The 12,100-nt window shown below is 48.4% G+C and overlaps 1 protein-coding gene across 2 annotated transcripts in view; it reads left to right on the top strand.

Annotated features, from left to right (window-relative positions):
- Window positions 1–1,777: 1,777 nt before the first annotated feature.
- The window catches only part of LOC149336611 (uncharacterized), a 114,098-nt gene continuing 103,775 nt past the window's right edge, over window positions 1,778–12,100 (top strand). For both annotated transcript variants that reach the window (XM_089553019.1, XM_089553018.1), the window contains exon 1: window positions 1,778–3,127. In XM_089553019.1, the coding sequence (XP_089409145.1) occupies window positions 1,919–3,094 (1,176 nt within the window). In that variant the 5' untranslated portion in view covers window positions 1,778–1,918 and the 3' untranslated portion in view covers window positions 3,095–3,127. The remainder of the gene's footprint in view (window positions 3,128–12,100) is intronic.

The following is a 12,100-nucleotide window of genomic DNA, read 5'->3' as shown; positions in this document are numbered from 1 at the left end:
GGAGACAGCAGGACTTTTCACGCTTTGACAGAAGAGTCTGTGTATGGCTTGGTCAAGGTGGAAAAAGAAGACTGTATTAACCATGTTCATAAGCGCATGGGAGCAGCCTTGCGTGGGCTGGTTGAGAAAAAAAGGCCCAAGGTAAACCACTGTTAAAATGTTATACCTCTTGAGCTGGTGCAGCTACCCAAAATCTAATTACATATTTGGAATCAGCACAAAAATCTGAATAAGACTGTTAAGTTTCATTTAGTTCGTCCCAAAAGTAACAAAAATAGTTTTAAGACCCACATCTCCCCTTAAGTACAGTGATGAAGTTGATGAGCGTCAAAACGGGAGCGTGTGGCAGATAGCTTCGAGCCCTACTTGTGGCAGTGCGCGACGGCTGCTTTTATCAACGTGGTGGAAAGGGTTCAGCCGCCTTGCCTGCTCCTGGCAAGCGGCAGGGCACACCTTCCTTTCCAGTTTGCTTATGAAAGCAGCCGCCGCCCATCGGCACGGCCAGCGTTTGAGGCTATCTGGCATGCTCTGCTCTGTCCATGCTCATAAATTTTATGACTGTACTGTGGCAATCACATCTGTCTAGAGCGGACCTGCAGCCTCTCCAAATAGTAACTTTGGGTACAAATTGTGCGTGCGATGTCTTGCGGCAGTCATTGGGTTCGAATTGGCTTGGTCAGATGCGTGAGAGTGGATGCTACAGCATTCTCGGCGGACCGGATACAGTTTTGCGTGATTTGCGGGTCCCGAGTGCAGAGTTTCCAAGATTTTTCACAGAGGAAAACGCATGACGACACCGCATTCCACTGCGCGACGACTCCGCACACGACGTTGAGGCTGAAATTGACGCCATGAATGTATGAAATGACGCGAGCGAGAAAAAATACGACGGCATGCGCAAGCCATATTTCTATACGTGACGCAGCACTGACCCTGCTCAGAGGCCAACGGTCATTTCGAAAGCAACCATCGAAACTGAAGAGGTATTTCGTGGCCGCAAGTTTACCGACCTGGTAGACAAGAGAGACGGCACTGCTATCGGCGCACACTCAGCAGTCGTCATGATTAAAAAATTCAGGGGGCACTTTGTCTAAAGTGGGTAGAGGCGGAAGCGTTTTCCGCACCACCTTCGCTGTTTCTGTGGCACTGGTGGCGTCACATATATTTGAGTACTAATTACTAAGTGATGGCAAATCACTAATTAATTGTTAATTACTAATTAACCACTGAATACTAATTTACTGCTAATTAATGACGCTTAAGCTTCGCCTTTAGGAGTGCAACGCGACAGCGCGTTGTAGCGCTCCCAGGGAGTCCACGGAACGCCACCACCCGTTCGGCGCGATGCCTTGCCCTTTGAACGCAACGCTTTTTGAGGAAAGGAAATGGCGCAGTAATTCTCTGTCATCTCGGTGGACACCTGAACCGCACCGCAGAGGAAGGGAGGTGGGAGTGAAAGAAGATAGATAAAGAGGAGCCGTAATGAAGAAAATGAAAATTGTATTTGAGGAAAGGAAATTACGCAGTAACTGTCTCACATATCTCGGTGGACACCCGTCAAAATTCAGGGGGGCACTTTTTTGACCTAAATTGTGGTCACTGATGTGTGGTTAAGATGTTAAGCTTCGCCCCTAAGAGAGGAACGCGACAGCGTCTTGCTACGCTGCCAAGGAGTCCATAGAACGCCATCGCCCATTCGGTTCTACGCCTCGCTCGTCGGTAAATTGGTTTTAGAGGAAAGGAAATGTATCTGTCTCTCATTTGTCGGTGGACACCTAAACCTCGCCGGAAAGGAATGGAGGAGGATGAGAGTGAGTGAAGAAACCGTATTCACTAGACGCGCCTTTGTTCATTCCAATCCATCGAGCTGGCATGGCGTGGATTCTGCTTCTGGCTGCCCTGCTAGACGGACGCAGAAATGGCTCGCTCCGGGCGAGGTGTCGCAACGGCCTTTGTTGGTCGGGATGAATCGGTGTCTGGACCACCTCCTGGTTATCGCTTTCTGCTACCGCCACTGCCGGCTGACGAAGGTATGCGTTTGTGTGTTTTCTTGCACGGTGATACCTCGAAGCGTCCGTATCGAATAGAGGACTTTCGTCAACCATTAGAAGATGCCGGCGTCCTTAGGGATGTCAGCGGCATTGGCGCTTACCAGATGAGCCACCTCTGGCTCGTGAGGTTCCGCACCCAGGAGGCGAAGGACACTGTACTTGCGGCCGGGGGCCTGAGTGTGAAAGGCGGTTACTGTGCCATTATTGATCCATGTCGAAAGGAGATCAAGGTGAAGATTCACTGGGTGCCATTTCACATACCCAGTGAGACCCTACGGAAGGCCCTGAGCGAGTTTGGGGAAGTGATGGAAATTCAGCATGAGGAATGGAGTGTTCCAGGATTTGAATCGGCGGAGTCGACAACACGTGTCGCTCGAATGGTGCTTAAAGAGGGAGTCACGGCGGAGGAGCTACCGCATCTTTTCAAATTCTACGGGGGCTCCGTCCTTGTAGTTGTGCCCGGTAGGGCGCCTGTTTGTCTCCGATGTCGCAGACGCGGGCATATCCGCCGCGACTGCCAGACGCCTCGCTGCACTAAGTGCCGAGCCTTTGGTCATGTCCGTGAGGACTGCATACGTACGTACGCCAGTGTGATAGGGGCGGCCTCAGAGGACTGTGATGGTAAAGAGGATATCATGGACGTTGAGGAAGCTGAAACGGCGGCCCCTGATGACCGTCCAAAGAAGAGTGCGTCTGGGGAACAGGGAAGCGTCTCCGACGGAAACATGGAAACTTCGAGCAAGACGCCGAACAAACAACGAGCTTTGAGCAACGCGACTGAAACGCCGCTGATGAGTGACCAGGCGTCTGCCATGAACGCCGAAGCGGAGCCAGTCGAGGATGAAAGGGCATCACATGACACCTTCGGTCCGGCTAAGCGTGCCAAGACGGTGTTGCCGTCCCCTTCACAACCTTCCACCGAGGTCAGGTCGCAACGCCTTGAGAGCCAGTGGCTCAGACCCACCGGGGCCAAGGGGAAGTATGTGCCTGAGTGTCGTTCATCGTCCGCGTCTCCCGTGCGCAGCGCAAGGAGCGCTGATTAACCGCCCCTTCTCGGAGGGTAAGGCGTACGCCTGGTAAGGGACTTGTACCTTTTTGTGCTCAGGATTTTCAGCATGGCTTGTCTTCCGTCAAATTTAAAATGCGGCACGTTAAACGTGCGTGGACTAGCAGCTAGACGTAAACAATGTCAGCTAAGGCGCCTGCTCTATGAGAAAGACCTGGACATTCTTGCAGTACAAGAAACAAAGGTAGAGAGTGCGAGCGCGACAGACGCTATGGTTGCGCAGTTCAAGCCGCGATATAACGTGCGTGCTAGTCATGCAGTGGGGACATCAGCGGGCTGTGTTCTGTTAATTAAGAACAGTCTTAATATCGAGGAACAAGCAATGGTGTATTGCACGAGGGGAAGGTTTGTGCTCTGTGATCTGTTGTACGGGGAGGAATATTTGAGAGTTATCTGTGTGTATGCTCCTACGAAACCCCGTGAACGACTTTTGTTTTTCCAGGAACTATGTGCGTATCTGGAATGCAATAGACTTGTCATTCTTTTAGGGGATTTCAATTGTGTTCTCAGTGCAGATGACCGATCAGGTTCAACAGTCACTGAAAGCGAAAGTGCTGTTTTCTTGAAAGAAAACATTGAAAAGTATTCACTTCAAGACGTAGCCCAGTTTGCAAAGGGCGGAATGAGGCGTCATTATACACATTTTCAAGGGTGTAGTCATGCTAGGCTAGATAGAGCTTACGTTTCCCTTGAGCTGGCGGCAATTTGCGATAACTACATCGTCGAACCGGTTACGTTTAGCGATCACTGTTGTGTCATATTCACCATTGGCAGGAATGTGACACCTCAAGCGAAATTCAGCTGGGACTTGTGGAAACTGAATGCAAAGTTACTAAAGGACGATTCGTTTGTTTTAGAAACAAAGAACGTGTTAGAAGAAGTTCGGTTGAATTATGGAAAAAGTTGGGCACAAAAGAGGGAGGAATTCAAAATTGATGTCAAAATGAGGGCTATTGAAAGGTCCGTAGAAATCAAGCACGCTGAGAAAGCGAAACAGAAGAACCTAAAACAGATGTTGAAAGAATTAATTACAGAGGAAAATAGAGCTCCGGGACTATACAGTGACCTTATCAGCGAAGTTAAAGCAAAGCTTGAGGTTATCGATGCGACATTGTTTCAGGGAGCTGCAATTCGTGCACGAGCAGATCGCTTGCTGGCAGATGATATGCCCAGTAGGCGAAATTTGACGACAGAAAAAAGATACGCTAGAAGAAAAGATATCGTAGAAATTGAAAACAAAGGCATTCTGACAGACAATCCCAAGGCGATAAGGGAGGCTTTCAGTGAGCATTACCGTGATTTGTTCGCTTCCAAATCGGCAGATGTACAGGCCTTTCAGGATGAATTTTTAAGTCTATTACCCCGACTGACCAGTGAAGACACTGACATCCTGTCTGCCGACTTATCAACAGCGGAATTGGAATGCGCTATTGATGAGCTTCACTTGGGGAAATCGCCAGGTACTGACGGGATAACAGCAGAATTTTATAAGGCGTTCAAAAGTGAAACTGCTCTCATTTTGCAACGCGTTTATGAAGAGTCATTTAGAACTGGTATTTTACCACCGTCGTTTTCTCGTGCACATACAATACTTATACCGAAAACTGACAATCCTGCTCAGCTTAAGCAAGTTACAGGTTATCGGCCGATAACGCTTACTAATGTTGATTATAAAATTTTTATGAAAGTATTAGCCAAACGTTTACAATCAGTTATGGACATCTTGGTTGGCCCCCACCAGACGTGTGGAATTCAAGGGCGGACCATCTTCACGAATGTTCATGTCACTCGGAGTATACTGGAATGCTGTGACGCTGACTTTAGGCGAGTCGCAATGTTGCAAATTGATCTAGAGAAGGCATTTGACCGTGTATGTCATGACATTCTTTTTAAAATCCTTGAACATGTCTGTGTTGGAGAAGTTATTTTAAAAGGGGTTAAAATGGCCTATAGCAACTGTACCACGAATCTGGTTGTTAACCGAGAGCTCACAGACAGAATTGACGTTAGAGCATCCGTGCGGCAAGGCTGCCCAATGTCACCGCTACTTTTCGCTCTGTACCTGGAGCCACTTTGCCGAAATGTAATAAATAACAGCTGTATTCGTGGTTTCGAACTGGAAGCATGTGAAATTAAAGTATTGGCTTATGCCGATGATGTGGCAGTTTTCTGTAGTGACCACAGCAGCATAGAACATGCGATGTCGGTTGTTCGTAGATTTTGTGACGTAACCAATAGCGTTGTTAACCTGGACAAGTGTGCGGGCCTTTGGCATGGGAATTGGGCATCAGCGCCTATGTTTCATGCAAGTGTAAAATGGTCACATGTTCCTTCCAAATACCTAGGTGTACCTCTTGACAAGTATCGAGATAACGATGACTTTTGGAAGGAGAAAATTCAAGAACTCTCCACGCGTGCACAGAAATGGTCGGGGAAGGAACTGTCTGTATTCACGCGCGCAAACATATGCAATGTATATCTGGTTTCAAAAGTGTGCTATTTGTTGCAGGTCCTTTCATGCTCTCGACTTAGCATTCAAAAGTTTCATCGTCTCTTCGCAGTTTTTGTTTGGCAGTCCTCATGGGAGAGGACTAAACGTGATAATTTATTTCTGCGTTTGAGAAAAGGGGGTCTTTCCTTGCCACACTTGTACCTGAGGCAGGTGGTGTCAAGATTTCTGTTTCTTCGAGATCAACGCGACCCTTTCCTGCGGACATTTATTCAAGTGAGGCTTTCTTCGGCTTTGCCAAACTATGTTATTTCCAGTGTGGACGGGATGAGATACAGTGCAAGTAGGTTTTTGAAAGAAGTGGTCTTTGCTTTCCGGTTTCTGAATGCGCGCTTCAGTTTGGAATATCTTTCTAATGTCACGCGTAAGAAATTGTTAAAAGATTTGCTCGACTCTGTCTTCCCGGAGCCAATCTATCGATCTATGTATAGTGGAGGCCAAGCAGGAAATGTTTTAAAAAGAGTACGAAAAATGTTGGTGCCAGCGGGTGTGAAGACGTTCTTCTTCAAGTTACACACTGGGACGTTGCCGGTTAAAACATGGATGGAGGAAAAGGGATTGTTTCTACCATGGGGTGCTGACTGCTTGTTGTGTCGCAAACCAGAGTCAATAGAACACGTTTTTATTGATTGCTGGGATGCGCTGCTCTTTTGGGACGTGCTCCAGCGTACAATAAAGAAAGACTTACCCCTAACGCCGTATGGGATACGATTCCTGGACATAGAGCCGGATCTTTATAAATATGATGTAATTTTCCTGCTTGGCCTGCACAGTATTTGGCGAAGCAGGATGGCTGTACGACACTGTGATGAAGATGCGCGTTCTGTCCGCGATTACTTCAAAGAAAGCATATTTAAGCTACGTGAAGTGTACAAGGAGCTATGTTTTGGAGATGAAGTTATCGAGTTAATGGGAGAGTTGTGTTCCCTGAGAAAGTTTTGATTTTCTCACGCGAGTGAAACACATGTCCGTTCTTGTTGTTTGAGTGTGCAGCGCAGAACATCTGTTTATGATCTGTTGTAATCTGTCAAAACAGGCAATAAAGACAAAAAAAAAAGAGCTGGCATGGCGTAGTGGATAGCGTGCTCGTCTCTCACGCCGAAGACCGGGGTTCGATTCCTGAGCTCGACCAATTTCTTAATCGCTTTTATTTATTTATATGGCCTGACTAGTAAACCTAATTAGTCTAATTGGGTAATTAAGCAATTAACTAAGCTCAGTCCCACTTACTTGGAGCATCACTATACGATCCCTTCAATTGGTTGCATGGTTACTAGCCATTGGCCCCGTTTGAAATTCGCGCACTGTGACGTCACGACCGTTTCCACCAATTGAAAAGCGTGACATTTTCTGTCGACAACTGCTGCTTAACAACGATGAGACATTAAAGGCTTCCGCCTTAAAATCATGTTTATTCACGACGGACCCCAATCCACACTGCTGGAAGGTGCTTTATTACACATTAAAGGGCAAGTGCACCACTTTTTGAGAATTCCGCGATATTTAAGGATTGCAGTCCATATAGGCTGTAGGTAAAGCGTGCCAAGGTTTTTTTGCGATTGTTTAAAAATAGTGACGTGACCAGTGATTGATTTTTGGGCTTCTCCTCTTTGCGCCGGAGAAGTGAGGGCAAGCTTGGTGCGGCGTCATGGAAGGGAATATATCAAATTACCTCTGCCGTCAACCAAATCCTGCAGCGCTTCGCTTGATGGTGCCAAGTACCCTCGGTGGCGTTGCCTTCAGTGGCGGTTGCGTTTTTGTTCAAAGGGAGCGTTTACGCATTGGAAATGTAGGTGGCAGCACAAAAGAACCTTCGTATGAGTTCCCGAATTGGAAATACAAGCGCGGTTGAAGCGCGTTTGATGCTGCCAAATAACCCTGAGTGGCTTTCCCTTCAGCGGCGTTGGCTTCTTCCTTGAAAGGAAGCGCTTACGTGTTCGAAATGCTTTCCCTTCAGCGGCGTTGGCTTCTTCCTTGAAAGGAAGCGCTTACGTGTTCGAAATTTCGTACTATCAGCAAAGAATGAAACGCGAACAAGAAAAGTGAGTCGCAACACACACACATAAAAAAACAAGGTATTAGCTCATGGATTGGAAATACAAGCGCGGTTGAATGACACCCCAAAAAGAAGTCTTCGTGCCTTCGAAATTACGCAAACAAGAAGCATCCTCCACGTCCACCGTGGAGGATATGGATGTCAGCGAAAGTCCGCTGACATCTAAAACACACGCACCCGCGGATTCTCCGCGGAAATCCGGCGCCACGAAAGTGGCGATGGATACAACTCCTGGTTCGCCACCGCTCCCTAGAGAAAAAAGGGAAACCACGAATCACTGCTCCTGAGAATAAGTAACTTTCCCCAATCCCCAACTTATCACAATGGCATATCTAATACAATGGAACTGTAGAGGTCTACACAGAAACTACACAGACATGACCGACGACCTCACGTTCACCAGCAGAGTACTTTCTTTCTTGGGGTGTCAAGGTACGGGAGGCGAACGCAACAGTTTGCAGGGAATGGCCGTTGTCTTGCTGAAGCACTGCCCCAAGGCCATATCCGAAAGCGTCAGTAGTTACAACCACGGGAAGGGCAGGTTAAAAAAAATGCAACACGTCACATGACGTCAACATGGACTTCAGTAGTGTGAAACTTGAATCCGCAGCAGCGGTCCAAGTGAAGGCTGAGTCGCTTCCACGAAGTAGGGCGCGCATAGGCTCGACGACGTCGGAGTAATGCGGGACGAACTTGGAGTAGAAACCCGCAAGTCCAAGGAGGGAGCGAAGCTCACTGATGTTAGATGGAGTCGGAGCCTTTGTAATCTCCTCGATGGCAGAAGAAAGCGGAAACAGTCCTTCACCGCTGACAACGTGCCCCAAGAAAGTGAGCTTCGGAACGTCGAAGCTTGAGTCCGGCTTGGGACAGGCGCTCGAGAACAGCACGAAGGTTGGTCAGGTGCTCCTGTCGGGTGGTGCCATGGACTATGATATCGTCGATGTAGAAGACGACACCTTTGCACCCTTTTAAAATTAAGTGCATCATCTTCTGAAAAGCCGAAGGCGCTGAAGCAAGGCCGAAACACACTCGTTTGAAGCGGAAGAGGCCATCATGGGTAATCAATGTGGTCAATTCCCTACTCTCAGGGCTAAGTGGTACTTGATGGTAAGCCGAGGCAAGGTCCAACTTCGAAAAACGCTGTGACCCGGCCAAGCTATGGAGAAGTTCTTCCGTTTGAGGCAAAGGAAAACTGTCGACCACAATATCCTTGTTCGGCTCACGCAAATCGACGCACATGCGGATGGAGCCATCCTTTTTCCGAGCAACGACTATCGGTGAAATCCACTTGGAAGCGTCGACCCGTTCAATGATGTCTTGAGCTTCAAGCTTCTGGAGTACCTCGGACACTTGCTGTCGAATGGCAAACGGCAGCCGTCGGAGCTTGCAAGCAACAGGAGAAACGAAATCCTGCACTCTGACTTTATGCACGTAGCCACGAGCAACTCCGAGTTCCTTGGAGAAGAGATGTTCGAAGTGTGGACGTAGCTCAGGAGGTAACAGAGGCGTATCAGGCGTCATGGAAAGACATTCCAACGATGCAACTTTTATCTTCATTTGTAGGGCTGCAATGGAATCCAGACCCAGCAGCGTTGTGCCTCCCGAGACAACGTACAACAGGATGCAGGCGGTACGGTCATGAAACTTGGCTGTGGCAACAAAACAGCCTTGGACTATAATCCGAGACTTAGAATAGTCCAATAGTTGAACTGCAGTTGGTTTAAGCGGGAAAATTGCAGCGAAGAATCGGTGGTATAGGTCTTCAGAAATAATTGACACAGATGAGCCGGTGTCAATCAGGAAGCGGATGGACTTGCCTTCAATCAGGACCGAGGCGAAAATTCCGTTTTTTTTTTACTTTCAACATTGAGAATAGATGCACTGCTGGAGCCATCCGGCATCGACGATGTGTCAGCAGTATCTGCAACTTGCTGAACTTGAACAGGACGGTCGGACGACTTGCAAAGAGAGTCTAAGTGGCCCATCTTGCCGCACCGACGACACTTGCGGTTGCGGGCTCGGCATGCAGGGTTGTTCCCCAGGTGGGCCGTAGAACCGCAACGGTACCACATGCGCTCTGGTATTGCAGCAGCAGGTTGTGATGGTTGACTTTGGCACTTGCAGCAATGGGCCTGAGGTGGGGTTTGCCTCGATCCGCGCTCGCATCCAACACGCTGTACAGGGGCGACCTCCTCAGCCAATTCCCTGGCTTCACGGGAAGCTTGCTCGCACTGTCGAGCAAGGAGCACGGCGCGCGACAGAGTCAAGGAGCAGCCTTCCATGAGTAGGCGCTCACGCAGATGGCAACTCGAGGTCTTCTCCACCAGCTGGTCCCTGATCATATCGTCTGCCATGGTCCCAAACCCGCAGTCGCCGACAAGGCTGCGAAGGACAGCGACGTACTCATCGGTTGTCTCTCCTGGAGCATGAACTCGACGGCGAAAGCGATGACGTGCGGCGATTACATTCACGGACGATTTGTAATGCTCCGACAGGATGGATATCGCCGCATCAAATTCGTCAAGGTGGTGCGCCTCGTCACCGGAGTGCGAAGCAGCAGCTGTAGGCGCTGGAGTGGACGACGGCGGCGCCAAGGTATAAAAAATACGCTGACCTTCCAGTCCGATGCAATTCAGCAGGATGGCCTTCCGCCTGTCCGCGCCCAGAGTAGAGGCACCAGATGCCAGCATGTAATTCCGGAACGCCAGCTCCCATTGCTCCCATGGTAGGGCAGGCGTCTGAATAAAATCAGAGTAGGAATAGATTGGGGAGTGAAAAACAATGCACTCAAAAATGGAACCTGTTCACAACTGCATTAGACAGGCCACTGAAAGAAGGGTGCTACCGCATTGTCTCCGCGTCAGTTAAATTGATATCCCCTAACCTTTTTGCAAGCGGAGCTGGCAGAAAGTGTTTTTTGCACAATTATTTTCAGAATTTGATGCAAGGAAGAGATTAAAAACGTTGCAGTACACGAACTTTGATAGCTCATAGACTATTTATTACTTTTATTATATTATCTTTCTTTGTTTGCAACACTTTCATTAATTATTTTCATACTCTGTAGGTTATTGTCTTGGCCCGTGAAGGAGGGGCTTCATACAACAATTCTTTTAAATGGCCGCCAATAGCGGGAGTTTCCGGCGTATATACTTTTTAATATACCGCTAAAAAGAGTTTTATGACTCCGAAGCTATAGCTGTAGTGTCATATATTTTTCGATAGCTGGCAGTAAGTACCGCTTTGGGTGTGTATGGGCACCCATAGAAAGTTTTTGAAATAATTTTTTTTTTAAATCTTAGCAGATCTTAACTAGGACATCATGCAGGGTTGTGCCTTTCTATCGTATGGCTTGTGGGGTGGAACGTTTGGAGTTGACACTTGCACTTTAGGGACGCTTCATAATAACTAGGACCACTCAGGGATATTTACCATGCGCTAACACCATCTGTACATAGGAATCTTGGCATTTTTCCTCCATATAAATGCGGGCGCTGTAGCCACAGTTTTACCCACTTACCATGAAGGATCAACAGCCGAATGCAAAAGAAACAAACGCACGGATTCAGGTTGGCCTTTTGTTTTTGTCAGCAGTACCTATGCCCCACTGCATGCGTTAAATGCTTTCATTGACTTGGTGCTGCTTGTGTCTATTATGCGATTGCGATTAAGCTGTCTTCGAGGCAAAACCCCGGCGTTCTCTGTCACGAAATGCAGAGATCGGTCAACAGACCTCTGACACCATCAGGATTACGTGACATCAAAGAGAAAATCTGAGGATAGAGCCAAATTTCAAAATCCCCTAACTCTAAAGGACCTGGGATGCCGCGGCAGTATCTACATCACTATCGAAGAGGGCAATAATTTCAGAGGCATCATCGTGTCAGGGCGAGGGGGGGTGCATATTATAAACCGATAAAATAAAGACTAAATAAACACTTCATGGCTGCGAATAGGTTTCGAACCAGCGGTGGCACTTACAGAAGAACTTCACTAGTCCCAGCATTAGACCACTACGCCACCGCCGCAGCTGCACATCGCGCGTGTTTAACTGCCAATCTCACGAGTCAGCCCGCACTGCACGTTCCTCTGTGCTTTGGATGTCGCCGTTTTCATCACTTCTATCCGTCGCAATGAGCACAGAACACACCGCTATCGTATTGCCCACTTAAGTTGCGTTAAGCTGCCCCATAGTTTTTGTTGCAAAAGCAACACTACGCTTGTCGCCTATAGCCATTTCGCGGAGCCGAGGTAAGGCCATACTGCGCATGCGCGAGGAGCAGTGGAGGTGCACACCTGGCGCACCTCCGCTGTCGCTGCGCGGGTGACTCAGAGGTGCCGTCGCCGCTCTCGCCAGTTGCGCATGCGCAGTAGCGACGTATAGCTAGCGGGTTCGGGGCTGCCGCTGCTGCCGAGCG

Source organism: Amblyomma mixtum, chromosome 7, assembly GCF_055824585.1.
Source record: "Amblyomma mixtum isolate Tamu chromosome 7, ASM5582458v1, whole genome shotgun sequence".
NCBI classification, from domain to species: domain Eukaryota; kingdom Metazoa; phylum Arthropoda; class Arachnida; order Ixodida; family Ixodidae; genus Amblyomma; species Amblyomma mixtum.
The sequence above is the reverse complement of the archived record's forward strand: the minus strand, read 5'-3'. Positions and strand labels throughout refer to the sequence as shown.